At 45.3% G+C, this 16,777-nt stretch overlaps 1 protein-coding gene across 2 annotated transcripts in view; it reads left to right on the plus strand.

Moving 5' to 3' along the window:
- arhgef18b (rho/rac guanine nucleotide exchange factor (GEF) 18b) overlaps positions 1-16,777 on the plus strand; it is a 49,079-nt gene that overhangs the window by 8,991 nt on the left and 23,311 nt on the right. For both annotated transcript variants that reach the window (XM_061239475.1, XM_061239477.1), the window contains 3 exons: positions 11,337-11,419; positions 13,110-13,173; positions 15,873-16,026. In XM_061239475.1, the coding sequence (XP_061095459.1) occupies positions 11,337-11,419; positions 13,110-13,173; positions 15,873-16,026 (301 nt within the window). The remainder of the gene's footprint in view (positions 1-11,336; positions 11,420-13,109; positions 13,174-15,872; positions 16,027-16,777) is intronic.

Raw genomic sequence — 16,777 nt, forward strand, 5'->3', positions numbered from 1 at the left:
TGGTTGCAGAAAAAAGGTTGAAGGGAAAGTACAGTATGCAGAAGTTCACCAGCAGGGCCAAAAATAACAGTTTGGTGAACAGTTTGTCCTCCGACGTCCTCTTCCCCCATGTTTGTGCACTCTCACAAAAGGTACGAAAAGTGCCTAAAAAGATACAAATGTTTGTCACTGGGGTGGTACCCTATAGGTACATAAAATACCATAGCAAGCAGTATATAATGAATTTGTACCTTATTTGCTTGGACAACATACTAATTTGTACTCAAAGAGAATATTACTGTACTTTCAGGGTACATTTTGATTTGATCCATGAAGAGCAAAAATGTACCTCCACTGTCACTTCATTTCTGAGAGTGTGGATCAGGGCACAGGCGGTGGTGTGCAGTGCTGTGCCCTGATCCACACTCTCAGAAATGAAATGACAGTGGAGGTACATTTTTGCTCTTCATGGATCAAATCAAAATGTACCCTGAACCCTGGGTGCAAAGCTCAGATTAGTGTGCAGCGTAACACTCGTCAGATAACCGGAACTGAAACTCCAGCCGAGAAAAGGGAATTATGGGTCATCGCCCATCGTTAGTAGCTGTAGCACTAGCAGCGTGGGTAATCGTTCTTTAAAATAAACGTGTCAAGTGCACGCCTGTTTTCAGATTGGAGCTTCCGGAAGAAAATTACAGTGCAAAAAGGACAGGGCAAAAAGTGCCCATGATGGAAAAGGCCACATAAGCTGTCACCTGGCTGTGGACACCTCCCTATCGACTGGCCCTACCTGCTGCACGCTCACTCAAAACCATGCGTATGATGCTTACCTGACAGCAGAGGGTAAAAGGCCATGTAATGATGTGTTTGGAAGTTTTTATTATTTTTTTTATTATTGCCTTACGCAGACCAGAAATACCCTATAAGACATTCTGTAGAGATTTAGGAGAGTTGCTGCTTCGGAGCTTCGTATTGCTTGTTCTATTTCCCAGAAAGGCATCGGGAAAGGTCAGTCATTGTCACTTTAATGGAATGTTTTCCTCCATGGTATTGCTGTTGTTAGATTTAATATACAGGGTATTGAATCATGTGACACGGTCCATTATACTGCTGCTCCTTCTCTGGTTGAGATAATATTGGTGTTCCATGGAACCTAATGTGCCTAATGGAGAATTCATGATGAGCTAGTTCATGCCTGAATTTTCTCAACCTTTCCTGCCTATCACATGATTTACTTTTGGGGAATACTAGGCCAATCATACAGCATGTGAAAGGAGAGTCCTTAGTTTTGCTTCTTGTTTTTGTTTTGTTATTTTTGGTGGTGGAATATAGCTTAGATGTGTTCATTTCATACCATTTCCCCCTTTTTAAGAGAATGCGGACATCTGTGTTTTTCCAGTTCTCAGAATTTCTCAGAGTTCTTCCTGATTAGAATCTCTGATCTAGGAATTGTTCCATTTCGGTGAAGTTTGTCTCCCTTTTCCTCATAATTCTGTATTTCCTGTAACATGTATTGAAGAACAAAGAACTTAATTTTCTTTGGCGAAAAAATCCCAATTATGGTTCAACTCTAATTAAGATGCCTCTGTTTACAGATAACAGCTATATGTTAACAGCCTTGTGGAGAGCGACTTACAGTTGATTAGACTAAGGAGACAACCCCCCCCCCCCCTGACAATGCAGGGTTAGGGGCCTTGCTCAAGGGCCCAACAGCTGTGCAGATTTTATCGTGGCTACACCAGGGATCGAACCATGGACCTTGCGGTATATTCTCTCTTTTCCAACCCTAAAATATAGAATATTTTGTGTTTTACCTTTCAAATGTACAGGACACTCTGTACTGAAGTGTCACTGTGAGAGCAGTGACAGAAGACAGAATCTCCACCTCGTCTCTTTGTTCCTTCAGACTAAACTGGAGCTACTGATACACATCTATATTAAGAGTTTGATTGAAATTAAATATTGTGAATCGTACATTAAGCTTCCTGTCCATAAATGGGTTGTGTTTGTTTATACAGAACCAAGCAAGGAGACAGACCCCAGGATCGCCCAGACTCACGCATTAGTTTAGAACAGTGACAGGGTTGTTTGGGAATCTTATTTATGACTGTTTAGATTCAGTTGCTTATTAAACAAGTCCGGCTGATATATTTTACAAGGCTCCGTACATTCACCACTGTTTCAGCTGAATACAATTTAACATTAACCAGTCTGAACAGTGGGAGGACTGCCAGCCGGACACCAGAAAACACAGAGGTAGAATCCGGGGCTATTGAAGTTGGGAACTACTCCTGGTCAAAATGCTCTTCTCAAATCTGACACTGATCCATTTTGCTTTTTTTCCTGTTCTTCCATGCTGGAGAGTACTATAACTCCCCATTTTTTTTGCATGGTACTTCAGTCCTCCACTGGCTCAAACAATTATCCCATAATGCACTACCTCAGTAATTCAAGTTGATAAGGCAATTGGCACTACTTAAGCACAGACAACAATTGAATACATCCTGGCAGTATGTTGTCTGGTAGATTTCCTTTACTGATTTTTGTGAATGTCCTATGGTACTGCTGGAAGACATTAGTAGTATGGGCTGCTCTTTGGCAATCTTATCATTTGTTTCTTTGGGCATACATATAGTAACAGATAGGGTGCGGAGTGTCAGCACTATGTCTCCCTGTGTGTAAAGATGTCATGAGGTTTACCATCTGGTAGAGTAAACTGAGATTAGGTGTTTCATTAGCAAGCAGAAGTTTTATTAGATTTTTTGGTCGTTCATTATTTCCAGAACTTGGATTGTATTTTAGCCACTGTGGGAATCCCCGGAATAGCAACAGGATAGCTGGAACCTATTCATTCATAAACAAGTGAGCTATCGTTCAGAGGGAGTCAAACTAGAGCCTAAACACTATACTTTGCAACACTGCTTTCTGTTGGTTGTTATGTGTACCTCCAGTTGAGATTGCTATCAATTTTGGGTCATCAAGGACGATATGTTAAAAGGGTAATGACTGTTTCAGTATCTAGGGATGTCGTTTTCATGGTGGCTGATTTGTATTAACATACATACATTCAGCTGAGTGCATTTCCTTCCAATAAAATCAGACTGTTAAAACCACACCCCTGGATAACAAGTGCAGACAGCTTTTTCAAAAAGGAGAGAGCAGTCCCATGGTGCACTGCACTGCTCCATTGTGTTTATAAACAAAGACCTTGGCCTTTTTAAATGCAAATAACAAAACAATAAGCAATTTTGAAACAGAAAATGTGTAATGGATATTGCTAATTTACCATCCTCTGTAGTTTAGTTTTCAATGTCAAAAGCATGGTGGCTGAGAAAAAAATTAATCGTTTTACCATACCATGCGGTAAAATTACCATTTCTATATTTAGGAACATAAATAGGCCCACCATTCCTGTTTTCTGATTTGCTATTCAGCATGCCTTAAAACACGACTGAGATGTGCACACATTCAAGTTACTCATGGTTGTAACTGAAGAGGGCCATGTCTGCGGTTGTTAGTTAAAATGACATACTGGACCTACCCCTAGACTTAAGAGATGTAGATTGTACACAACTTGTGTGGTCATTTCCACTCAGTTCTCCTGAATTGAGAATGTGCTTATCATGACACGACTGCCGAAACCGTGTCTGCGCACCGACTCGTAACGTAGATGGTATTCATATACATGTATAGTATTTATAGAGATATGTTGCAAATATACTGTACAGTTTACTGTGTTATGAATACACAAATACGATGCGATGTGCGACCTTAAGTTGTGCAGAAAAGTGTGAGTGTCCCTTTAAATGTGGACCCAGCCCTAAGGGAATCAGGCTGTGGAATGCGTTGTGTCGAATGTGTGCCCGTGATTGTTCCCACAATGCCTTGAGAGATCGGTGAATCGACTCGACTGATTATCAGGGTGAGTGGGAATTATTAGTGTTTTTCTCGTGTTTATGGAATTCATAACATTGGGCATACCTGTCTGTGAGACGGATCCTCGTCAAACGGGAAAACAACAAGCATATGTCACTAAATAGCTAATTGGCTTGCTACCTGTAACGGATAGAAGTACATGTAGATCAGGTGGCTGTACAGTTCTTTCCCTGGAGTTTCGCAGCTAGCTTGTTAGCTTGCTAGAGGTTAGCACTAGCTTAGAAATTATCCCTAATCAACACTCCACATAGCCTGCTAGCTAGGCTTTTTGCTGACATGTAGGCCTTCCCTGTCATTTTAGTTACAAATCACTGCACTCTCAAAAAACTGCTTGGTTGCTAAGTAGCTAGCTTGCTAAACGAAATGTTTTTGCTTTGGAAATCTAGCTTGGGCAGCAAGGTGTGTTTGCAAGTGATTCTTTCTATTTAGCTAGCTAACTAGTTCGAAGGTATAACGTTACTGTTCTATATATTCCTATTTTGATAACTTGCAGAGATCTTCGGCGTTAGCGTGCTAACGTTAGCAATTTAGTCACCAGCTGTGCCCATTCAATTGTTTTGTTGAGCTAGCTAGCTAGCTCGTTGCGTCCTAGCTAGCTATTACAAGCAGTGATGTCGTAATGTAGTTGGTGCTGTTTTCTGAGATGTCTGATAAAGGCTGCCCTTAACTCTTTAGCAAGCTAACTTGTTGGTTTCTGTTACTTACAACTGAACCATCTGCACAAGTTTATCAGTCATTCACTCTTTTGGAGAATCTTCTTAAACGAACCCAAAAGCTTAGCTAATGTTTAAAAACGGCGACTTCAGCTTCAGTTTTCAAATCTGAGGAAAGGACAAGTGAATCTACGACATGTTTATTCAATTAGCATATTTATAGATCCCATTCCTATCAAACATTATGTCAGCTAGGTGTCGTGTTTGACGATGCATATTCTTGTAAATTCAGCTAGCCCAGTTCTCTTAGCTCGGTGTGCATCGTTGATAGCAAGTTACGTAGTTAGAAAATAATGACTTGCGTGCTGAGGCTCACAGTCCAAGTTGGAAGCTAACATTAGCCAGCTAACGTTAGAGAGTTTATTTGTTGTTTTGGTTTCTGTGTGTAGCGCACATAGTAGCTGCCAATGTTAAAGTGACTTAAGGTCATTCATATTTAGGTCATCTATTTTGTTGGTGAGCCCCAGCACCCTGTTTAATTTGTCTAAGCACGGCGTAAGTTTATTTTGTGTCATCTTAAGTTACCGTACAAATGCCTGCGATGCACACGAACAGCCCCTGACTTGCAGACGTGGAGCGTTGTGTGAGAACAATACTACAGTCTAAACATCCAGTCCAAGATCAATGATTGTGTCATTCAGCTCAGTGAATGCCGATTTCTTGCATCCCTCGTTTGGGCTTTTGGAAAGAGTGCTACACTCTTCTTTCCAAAAGCTAAAACACCCTTTCCCCTCAATCAACTTGGTTTCAAACCTCTCCGTATTATCGTTACTTTTAAGAGGTGTGTGGAAAGACCGCCACTTTCATTGTCATCTTATTACGTATCAATCGTTTTTAAACCCTCTGCGTATTTAACGCTGGACTTGTGTGCGACACAACATTAAAGTGGCCACATTTTCCAACTGTTCACAGCCCCCTGGACCTCCAGTGGTCACATGCTGTTAATTGTACTTGGCAGAGCCGCTGATGCATTACTGTTCACATCAGTGAATCTGAGTCTCTGTGAGGACACAGTTCGTGTATGCATGGTTGTCTCCGCCACCGCTGTGTGGATCTGGCCAGTAATACCGCCTTTTTGCCTACGTCCCCTTGGAGTTTTGCTGTGGAATAGCTCGCCGGCAGGTGTCTTTACGTTTTTAAATCAAGTGATTGTAGCTTCCGCTGTAATACATTTGGTCAGCGAGTGGCCCACTGAGGGTTAAGAAAAGTCAGGTCGTAAACAACTGGATAGGCCTGGGGTTGAAACTTTTGCGTTCAAGACTGGTTTGATCTCATTTGTGCTTTGTGTGTTGCTGTATTAGAGGTTTTGAACAAATTAAAGTTACAAGATTATGGGGACTTTGTGGAATTGTTCTGCTCAAGTAAAACAAAGCCTTTGGGTTTTTGCAGGATTAAGGTGTATGGGAGGGGATCCGTGTGTTAGTGTAGTTTTTTGTCTTTTAAATCCAGATGTACAAAGTGAAACTTTGGCCTTGGCAGGCCCTCCTCTGTGAGAATGAGTAATGTTTATTAAATGAATGATATGCGCTAGAGCTAAACAGTGTTGTTCTCTCAGACCTCCTGTTCTACCTGTTTCAGCTTTCTCTGAGGGCAGCTTCCAGTCCTCCAGCAATAATGGAATTCACAGGTTGTTTCAATAGCCAGATTCCTGCTATAGCTGTCTAGCTTGTACAGGTCACCTTATGAAAGGAATTATTTTTAAATTTTGAGGGATCCTGAGGGAGGAAATTCAGCAAAGACAGAAACATGCACCATGCACCCTTTCTCAAGGTGGGGCACTCTTATCGTTTGGTTTTTATTTTATAGAAATGTTAGCATGGAGATTCTCACTTCCTCCTCTGCTCTGTTTTGAATAACCGTGTCCCCCTGGAAGAGACACCTGATTGCACTCTTGCACCTGCTGCAGGAGACCTCTGCGGGCACGTGTGTGTGGTTTATGAGTCAGGACAGCGGTTTGAGAGAGAGTGTGTGTGTGTGTGTGTGCGCCTGTGTTTGTGTCTTGAGTGCTTAAGAGTGTGTTTGTCAGTGATTCAGGAGTGTGTGTGCGCTTGTGCAATGTGAGTCAGGAGGGAGGCGCGCTACTCCTCCCTGTGTGTGTGTGTGTGTGTGTGTGTGTGTGTGTGTGTGTGTGTGAGAGAGAGAGAGAGAGAGAGAGTAAGGGAGAGGGGGAGAGGGGGAGGGGCAGGGAAAGTGAGGCATGCTGAAACTCACCTGTTTAGCTTCTCTAGTGTCTGTCAGCAGGTGTAGCAAACAGTGCGATCAGCAGCTTCCCAGCTTAACATGATCAGCAGTCTCACCGCTAAATATGATCAGCAATCTGACAGTTAAATATGATCAGCAATCTGACAGTTAAATATGATCAGCAATTGGACAGCTAAACGTGATCAGTGGTCTGACCACTAAACATGATCAGCAATGATTATTTTTCGATTGCACTTTGATTTTGTTGAGGTGTTGTATGTAGGGAATGTGTGGTTTGTAGTTTGGCTTTCTGTTGTGTATTAACTAAATTCAAATCACTGTGATTGTTTTTGAGTAATAGCCCATGAGGCATTTTCAGATTTCCTTACACATGTCTATTTTGATATTCACTGTTTAGGCTGTATAGCTAGGCCTAATTTTGGACCAGGCCTTGTAGCCAGCTTAGATTTATTTATTTATTTACATTTCTACCCTGATTACAGCGGCGTCCTGCTGCTGTTTGTCCTAGTGACATCTACTGTCTGAGCCGGACCAACTGTCTGACCTAATTGGGCCCGGAGGGGCGATCCAGCCTCTCCTCCTCTCAGACTGCGTTTGGGCGAACGCTGTGAGATTTGAGATACGGAAGAATGTCGACGCCGACGCTGACGTCCCGTTCCTCCTTTTCGGTCCAACAATAAAAACGGGCTTCCTCCTGCCGCCGCAACACCTTTCGTTAAACGCGGGCCGTCGACCCTCGTGCGAGGAGCTAGCTGCCAGCGAACGGGCCCGTTTGGGGGGGCCGCTCTATAGCCTCACCGGCGTTCCTCATGTCGGTGCCAGCGCATGTTCTGCAGTGACACCGGTGAGTAGAGCTAAAGGAAGCTGTGTGGAGACGGGTAATGTTACGCACGGCATATAACATTTCTGTGAATCTCTTGAGAATCCGCTCCACTTCCTGACACCCAAGCAGCGGCCGTTTGTTCGTAGTCGTCAGGTGCGTCTTCGGAGTGAGCGGACATTCCACCGGGGTTTCGTGTTCTTATCTGCTGCGGAAAGTCAAGCTGGGAGTGCACTTGATAAGCAGGCGAATTCCGCCCAATCGGAACCACGGGCGCCACCTAAAAATGTGTGTGCACTCCTTGTTGACAAAACCAGGCTTCTTTTTTGCAGCTGACGCTAATTTAGCTGGTTTGTCTCCAGTATCGGTCATTCGGACCCGTTTTCACTGTAAAGTCAATGTAAAGGTACAATTGCGGTCAAAATGCGAAGTCAATAGTTTTTTATCCATCCATTATCTGAACCCGCTTATCCTGAACAGGGTCGCAGTGGGGCTGGAGCCTATCCCAGCATACATTGGGCGAAAGGCAGGAATACACCCTGGACAGGTCGCCAGTCCATCGCAGGGAACACACACCATTCACTCACACACTCATACCTATGGGCAATTTAGACTCTCCAATCCGCCTAACCTGCATGTCTTTGGACTGTGGGAGGAAACCGGAGTACCCGGAGGAAACCCATGCGAACACGGGGAGAACATGCAAACTCCACACAGAGAGGCCCCGGCCGACGGGGATTCGAACCCAGGACCTCCTTGCTGTGAGGCGGCAGTGCTACCCACTGCACCATGCATGCCGCCTGTTGTTATTATTATTATTATTATTATTATTATTATTATTATTATTATTATTATTATTTAGTTTATTATTTTTATTTATTTATTTATTTTTTCATAAGAAAGTGTGCTGACAAATCGGCGATAGATTCTTTCGCTCTGTCTCACTCGCTTAACAGAGGAGCCACACTCTGCTTCCCTACTGCGCAAATGTTTGCAACACGGTGGCGTCAGTGAACTTGAGGTTCTTCTACGGTTAGTGTATGGAATAACCGTGAATTGGTCCATATTTTTTTCTTGCAGTCGATGGTACTCTCCTGGCGGCTTCGGGCGGTTCGTTAGTTGACCACGCCAGTGTGTGGCGCTGATTCAGATTCTGTGCTTGTGATAACCACTGGAAGTGGCACCGGTTACCACGGTAACAGCATCGGCTATTGTGAAGGAGCAGAAGCTCTGACAGATGGACGTTGATGATGTTAAAGTTGCTTTCGTTTATTTTGCGGTGCAAAAAAACTGTTTGTCCATTCGGGCACCCAAGGTACTTTCCTTCCCTCAGTGATGCCTACTTTGGAGGTCAAAAGTAAATGTGTAGTTTCATTTTCACCACAAATGCATCATTTAGTTCATTATGAACTAGGCACAGTTCATTTCCTCCACAAGTATAGGCCTACTCCCGGCTTTAGAACCTCAGCGAAAGGCCCGAGCTTGGGTTTAACCAGGCCGGTGAAATGAACTCTGCAGGCTGTGAGGACGCTCCAGTAAAAATGGCAGGCGGTCCTGAAACAGTCCTCATTACATTACATTACATTACATGACATTACATTAATGGCATTTGGCACACGCTCTTATCCAGAGCGTCGCACAGTTGGCGTACAGAAGCGGGAGACACTCCTCCCCTGGAGCAATGCAGGGTTAAGGGCCTTGCTCAAGGGCCCAACGGCTGTGCGGATCTTATTGTGGCTACACCGGGGATCGAACCACCGACCTTGCGTGTCCCAGTCATTTACCTTAACCACTACGCTACAGGCCGCCCCCCTCTCTGCTTCCCCCACGCTGCCCTGAGAGCGCTGGTTGTCGTGGTACCGTGGCGGTGGTGGCAGTGGGGCTTTTAGTTTAAGAGAACTACTCTTAAAAGCATCGTTTTCAACCATCAAGATAAGGTTTCGTTGTGTTCATGCAGCAGCTCAGGTGACACATTTTGACCGGCGAGCGTCCTTTTTTAAAGATGAAGATACACGCGTGGAACTTCGCCTGTTATCCGGTAACCTTTTGTACCGCATTTCATGGAAACGTGAGACATTTTTGTCTGCGGAAAGCATGATGAGTACACATAGACTGAGCCAGTAATTGTATATGGCGGTAAGTGGCATTGTGGGGCACATTTGAACGGTAGTGCCAGGTTTCGCTTGCCAGGTTTCTCTGACCCTGTGTCATAATGAAAACATATCACTGTCGTCACGCTGCAACTAAAATGGTCTGTGAGTTGTCATGGTAACGATGCTATTTCTTATGTGGGTCACGCTTCGCAATAAGCATTAACTAATGTAGCTGTGAACATGAATTTATGACGGACAAATACATTAACAGAGAAAACCATAGGATGAACCATAATTGGTTAACCATTAACAAATGCATGAACTGACTTTTTCATTCCAGTATGAATTGGCAATAACTAATAGTTGTTAACATGAATTAATGATGTACATTAACAGAGCTGTACAGAGCAACTTCTCAGTCACAGTTTAACAGCTGCGTTAGTTCATTCCAGTTCACGAAAGGCTTATTGTGAAGTGTCACCCTCTTGTGTAAGTAAGATAAGGCGTTGGTGCTGTGAGCTGAACAGCAGGTATAGAGGTAGAGCAGCATCGCAAATCCTACATGTCATTTCACAAAAAGGAAGTGATCTTTGGACGCTAGCATGACATCTGAAGATTGCCTTCCGCTACCGCTTCAGGTACCTTAACCACTGCGCGACAGGTCACACATGTCACATTATACATTTTCAGAGCTAGGGCCTGCAATGAATTGGGCACTGCGGAGCGGCAGTGTGAGTTCAGGGACGACCGCGCGGCTGTTGATTGGGCGAGCGTGTCTGGAGTGGGGGGACGGTAAACCGCGGAGATCGAGTCTGATGAGGAAGTCGACGTGGCGCCACGGCAACGGGAGGTTATGGCCTAAGTACCTCCCGCTGGCCGCGCTAACGAGGCCGGCGGCTCCACGCTGCCCGCTGGGCTTGCCCTCCGTGACCGAGCGGCACCATCGATCGCCCAGTTTTCTGTTTTTTCTTCTTCTTTTCTTTCAGAGACGCACTTGTTTTTCCACCATGTTCCCCGAGTCAATATCGAGCTAATAAAGGCCGGTTATTTGTTCGCTTTTGTTCTGAGCTAATGTGCGTGCTCTAGAACGACTGCTTTAAATACATGTCCGCTCGTGTCTTCGTGCCACTAACGAGTCAACATTTTACAACCCACCGGGGGAGCATGTGCAGTTTGATAGCCTTACAAGTGTTTGCTACATTTTAACTTGTGTTGGACACGTTTTTCAGATTTGGTAAACTAATGCGTTTTTAGCTTGCAGCCCTTGCGTTGGGAAACATGACCATATTCATCGGTATGTTTGAAAAAAGATTCCAAGACACCCGACTCTACAAAGACTTGACAGGATACGAAATGGCAAGATTGTGCTGAAACGGCCTTTCCGCTGGGTGTGATGTCCAGAGTTGCTGTCGTTGTTTCTGAAAGCACACAGCTGCTCCCGCACCCTCAGACGCTGACAGGCAGGAGATAGAAACGCTTCCCTTTCTCCTGACAGATTCTCACCTCCCGCGGTGACACAGGGAGGGAAAGGGGCGGGGGGGGGGGTGTTGAAATTGAAAATAGAACTAAACCCCTGTTCACCACCTTCCTCAGATTGCGACGTGAACGTCCACAAGAACTGCAGGACCCTGCTGGCAGAGTGCAGCAACAGCAGCAACATCAACAGGAAGAGCAAGGTACGCACAGTCCTCATGTGCACAGGGGGGGTTTATGTTTGTTTTTTCTGTTGGTTTGTTTTTAAATTATGGGTCGGGTTGTTCGCCCTGAGTCCTGGTCATCGTGTATTGGCCAACCTCCATACTTTTCAAAAATACAGATTTTTGCATAGATTTTCTGGAAATTACTGTTGCTGTGTTTAATAATGCCAATAAGGTTGCTTGACAATGGTATTTGCAACTCTCATTGAGTTACGCAATCGTTTATTTTTTATGTTGTACTTTTTGACGTGTAGGGCTTCATCAGAATGAACCCATGTGTCATTGTTCTACGCCCCGTGATGAAATAACATGCTTTGAGCCCGCCTGTAGCCTAAGAGCTGCAGTACGTGACTGGGAAGCTGGAGGTTCAAGGTTATCTTTGGGGCATCAGCAAGTGTGAGAAAGCATGACTTTTTCCCTCTTTTATTTATTTATTTTTTTTACTCTGCACTAAGAACTTTCTAGAAGCACTTCACTGTAGTTTATTCTGTAAATAACTGTCCGCGCCGCCCTCTGCCCATATTGAAAACCAGTAGAGACCCCTGCCTGGTTTTAAATGGAGAATTGGACGGGTGCAGGTTTTAATGGCGTCCCGCCTGGCTGTCAAATGTGACCGGTGTGGCAGTCTGTCGGCGTGAGTACATGAGTGTGAAATAAGGGCTTTGGGTGTTCTTTTACAATACAGCGGGGAATCCAGACAATGTGCCTTTGATGGTAACGGGCAGTGCTGTTCCGGCCACCGTGACGCAGGGCTAGGCCTGTCTGTTGACCCACATTAGCGCCGGAGTTTCAGTTGAGCTGTTTTGCATTGCCTCGGCAAACGGAGGCGTTATCTCTGGAGGCAGTTAATCATTGACCTGACTGTGGCTCAGGAATCCTCAACAGAGCAGTTCGCCTTTCCAATTCACCAAAATGTTACCTCTTCCTTCATAGTAGGCGAACGCTGTCTTCTGAATGCCTGAATGTGGATGCTAATTTAGCAGAATCTGAAATGACAGAAATATATATATATATACGTTTTGCAAATAACGGTGTACCTGACCGTGTGTGAAAATCTCACATTGAGAATGCGATTGAAGACACAAGAATGTAAGGATGTTGTGCTCGCTCATAATGGCAAAAACAGGCCATTGGTCTCATTGTGACTCCTAGGACTCCTTCGACATTTTATCGCCGGTCCAAATTAGCGGCGAGCCCATTTTCGGGTACATGAAGCGTGTGAAGTGCTTTGACGCAGACGCCCCTCTCTCTGCCCTCTCTGAGAGACAGCTGCAGGCTGGGGGGCGGAGATGAGCCCATGACCAGTACAAATGTGTTTCTGAACTTTACTTAATATTTAACTACCAGGACCCTAATCGCCAAAAACAACCTGCATGTACTCACCTGCCAGTCTCTCTCTCTCTCTCTCTCTCTCTCTCTCTCTCTCTCTCTTTCTCTCTCTCTCTCTCTCTCTCTCTCTCGCTCCCTCTCTCCCTCCTTCTCACACACACACTGTCCGTAGTCGTTTTTTTGGACTGTGGTAAGTAGCCTGATGTGTTTGCAGTGACAAGCACAGTATGCACAGCAGCCATAATGTCACTGGAAATTTTACTTATTTAATCTCTCTCCACCCCCTCCCTCTCTCCCTCTCTCTCTCTCCCTCCCTCTGTGTCCCTCCCTCTCTCTGCAGTTGAGGAATTCCCTGCCGAGAAACACTGGGCTAGTGCAGAGTACAGTTCAGCAGTATAACCAAGGTGAGTGAGGCGAGAGAGCCACAGCCGTGTTTGTCACACGGCGTCCGTTCCAGCCCACGCGCGCGTGCACACGCGTGGGCGAACGCCTCGCGGCGCGGCTGTCTTTGATCCCGGCCTGTCACCTGGTCTCAGCTGGGACGGAGCTTAATTACCTTTCCCCGGTCGAGCGGTGCGCTGCCCTCTGATTGGATAAATGAGCAGGTGACCCGTTTCCACGGGGACTGCGGGATAAGGTCGGTCCGTAGGGATCAAATTAGAGCTGGCAGGCTGCCTGGGAGACGGGAGGCTCATCTGGAAGGATTAGGGGGAAGTGCTACCTGTTTCACTGCAGCGGAAAAGTAAACAACCAGGTGTGGGAATTCATATCCTATATTCCGCCCCAAATTAATTTATTAATTATTACAAATTAATATTCCTTATTAAGTTGCTGTAAACGTACAGATTTGCTGAGCTCTCATTTCTGTTTTGGCTCCGTTACTTTTCATTATTATAACCATGTTTTATGTTCAGTTGTACAGTGGACACCGTAACTCATTGCACCTGTTATTTTGGTTCTGTACAGAAGTTGCTGTCATGTCTAAATGGTTTATCTGATATGGATGGAAACGCCCTCAAATTAAACCTGAGTCTGCACTTCAACCAAGCTTTCATTGTATCATTTCAATCTCAGCGCTAGTGTACCGAACCGAAAGTACAAAAAATGTGTCACTGAATGAATTATGGTGCTCACTGTATTTTTAGAGTGTGATGATAATAATCGCATTGTGCAATGTGTCGGCTATTTTTCACTTGATGCAGTACAAATAACAACCTTAGCTCTTAAATCAGATCTATACCCCCCCACCCCCCAAAAGCACACAAGTGAGGTTCGAGAAATTCCCCTGTGGGATGAAAAACTAAAACGGTTTTGAGAAGAAACTCCCCAGTGGGAGGAAATGTCATTCAGAGGCGTTAAACTAACTAACTAAACTTATTTAATAGCTGGTAAAGTCGTCCAAATGAAGGAATGTTTAATATGGACTCAGGGACCACTGCACTCATAGCATAGAGTTCCACTCTCCTCCTGTAGGTTCCCAGAGAAAAGACAACTGTTCAAGCTTGGCTGTAGTTCAAGGGAGTTTTTCTGCCAGGGTGAAGTATATGAAATAGCCGAAATAAGAAAAATAAATGCTACCGTATTTGGCTGCATGTTAATTGTGTATATTGTAGAATACACTCCTCCTTTATTGCGAGTATTTAGATTTGATTGGAGTATTTTTTTATTTTTTATTCAAAAACGGCCTGACTTGCCTTAATGCTGAAGGCTTTTTCTCTTCGTTTTGAACTTCGTCTGTTCAGTTGTTTGTAGTCCAGTCACACCTCCATCGCTGTATTTGACCATGTGTGGAGCCTTGGTGATTGGCTCATTAGAGACTCTGACACCTCAGCGGTAAGCAGCAGAGATGTTAATGGGTTTAAGAACACTGGCTGGCTCGGGGGACCTGCCCTTCCCAGGGTGCCGCAGTTCTGGAAGCTTCCTGTCGAACCTGGTCTCTTCTTCCCCAGAAGAAGACGAACCGTTTCACACACTCGCTGTCAACTGTCAGAAGGGCGCACTGTAGAAAAGCCTAGAAAACACGGTGTAGTATGCATCATCTGATGGGGAAGTAACAGAAGGTACACAAGGAGAGTAACAGGCAGCAAAACTAGTTATAAATTGCTGATTTTAACACTGGATTTGGGGATTTTGAGCACATACACTTTACTTGTACTTATGCTGCATGGTCTGCTGGGAGATTATTTAGAAGTATTAGCATTTAATGTCTTGTCATGTGGACAGACATGTACTGACCACATGAACACCTCGTTCTAATTCCATATTATAATTGAGTACAAATTACATACGTTAAAATGTTGTAAGAAATTACATTTAAAATGGTAATGCATAAACACAACAAACATAATGGGAAAATTTGAGACATTTCTAAGATGACATCGAGGAAAAGCACTGCACACTAATGCAGTAAGGTTACAAACGATAATGTAAACGTAACCACTGGATTGTGAGGCAATAAAACCTACCTGTAAGCATGAATTTCTAATCGTCAAAAAATCTAAAAATAATAATAAGTCCTGATAAAGCAGCAATATCTGTTTCCAAAATGAAGGCGTTGCATGGTGGTGCGGTGCATGTTTTTAAACTAAAAGCCTTGGTCACGCCACAGGTCACACCATGTCCCAGCTACCCCTGGGGTTGCTAATCTGTGTCAATTCCAGATGGTGGCTGTGAACCTGTCTCAAGAGAGAGAGGCACAGTCTGAGAGAGAGAGAGAGAGAGAGAGAGAGTGAGGGGGAGAGAGGGGGAGAGAGAGAGTTAGGTGGAGAATGTGCATGCGTGATTTCTAGAATGTACGGAGGCAGGGTTATAAAGCCGGCCCACCCTGAGCTTCGCGGACACATCGCGTGTGTGCGCTCACTGGACGCGACTCGACTGGTCCGGTCTGGATTCGCCTCGTCTCGCGGAGACCCAGCGAGGATGGAGCTGGCGGTTAGCAGGGGCAGAGGCGCGCGGGGGGGTCGGGGGGCCGTGTGGAGCCTGTCGCGGCTCGGCGTCCGGGTGACGCTGCACAGGGAGGTCCTGACCTGCAGCTTCCTGGGGTCCGCCCGGCGCTCCTGGCTGCGGGAGTACTGCCGCACTGACGCCCTGCGTCTCCCCACAGCCTTCCGGGACCCCCGGCGAGCCTCCTCCTCCTGCCTCCCTGCCATCGATGGCCCCTCCAGCGCACCGCGCGGAACAGGCATGACCATCACCCCGCGAGCAACCAACCAGCCCGCCAACTCCGCCAGCACCATTCGCCACAACAAAAGCTCCGGGTCAGTGCCTCTGACCGGTGGCAGACATGTACCGTCGGTCGGTCTGTCTGTCTGTCTGTCTGTCTGTCTGTCTGTCTGTCTGTATGCCTGCCTGTCTGCATACCTGGCTACCTGCCTGCATGTCTTTCTGTGTGTCTGTCTCTTTCTGTGTGTGTGTCTGTCTGTCTCTTGTCTGTCTGTTTCTGTGTGTCTGTCTGTGTGTCTGTCTGTCTGCTGTCTGTACATTGTCTGTATCTGTCGTTCTGTCTGTCTGTCTGCCTGTCTGTGTTTGTGCTTGTACATTGTCTGTCTCTCTCTCTCTCTCTCTCTCTCTCTCTCTCTCTCTCTCTCTCTCTCTCTCTCTCTCTCTCTCTCTCTCTCTCTCTCTCTCTCTCTCTCTCTCTCTCTCTCTCTCTCTCTCTCTCTGCATCTGCATCTGCATCTGCCTGTCTCACTCTGTCTGTCTGTCTCACTCTGTCTGCCTGTCTGTCTGTCATCATTGCTGTCTGGCACAAGCTTTATATTTGTATACTATGCGGACTCAGAATGGCCTCTGCCCTGGCTCTGTGTTTGTTGCTTCAGTTTCAGTAGATTTTCATTGCCTGTGAAGTCTTTGTGCAAGCATGCATGTTTTTAATTGCTCAATTAATCATAAATGAGATGCATTTCCCCATTTGGATTCTGAAAATGAATGTCCCTCTTGAAAAATGATGTTTTTATCGTCGCAGTGAAATTATGACTTGTTTATTGCTGCAACTAATCACCTGGATGA

The sequence above is a fragment of the Conger conger genome, chromosome 4 (assembly GCF_963514075.1).
Source record: "Conger conger chromosome 4, fConCon1.1, whole genome shotgun sequence".
Classification (NCBI taxonomy): Eukaryota; Metazoa; Chordata; class Actinopteri; order Anguilliformes; family Congridae; genus Conger; species Conger conger.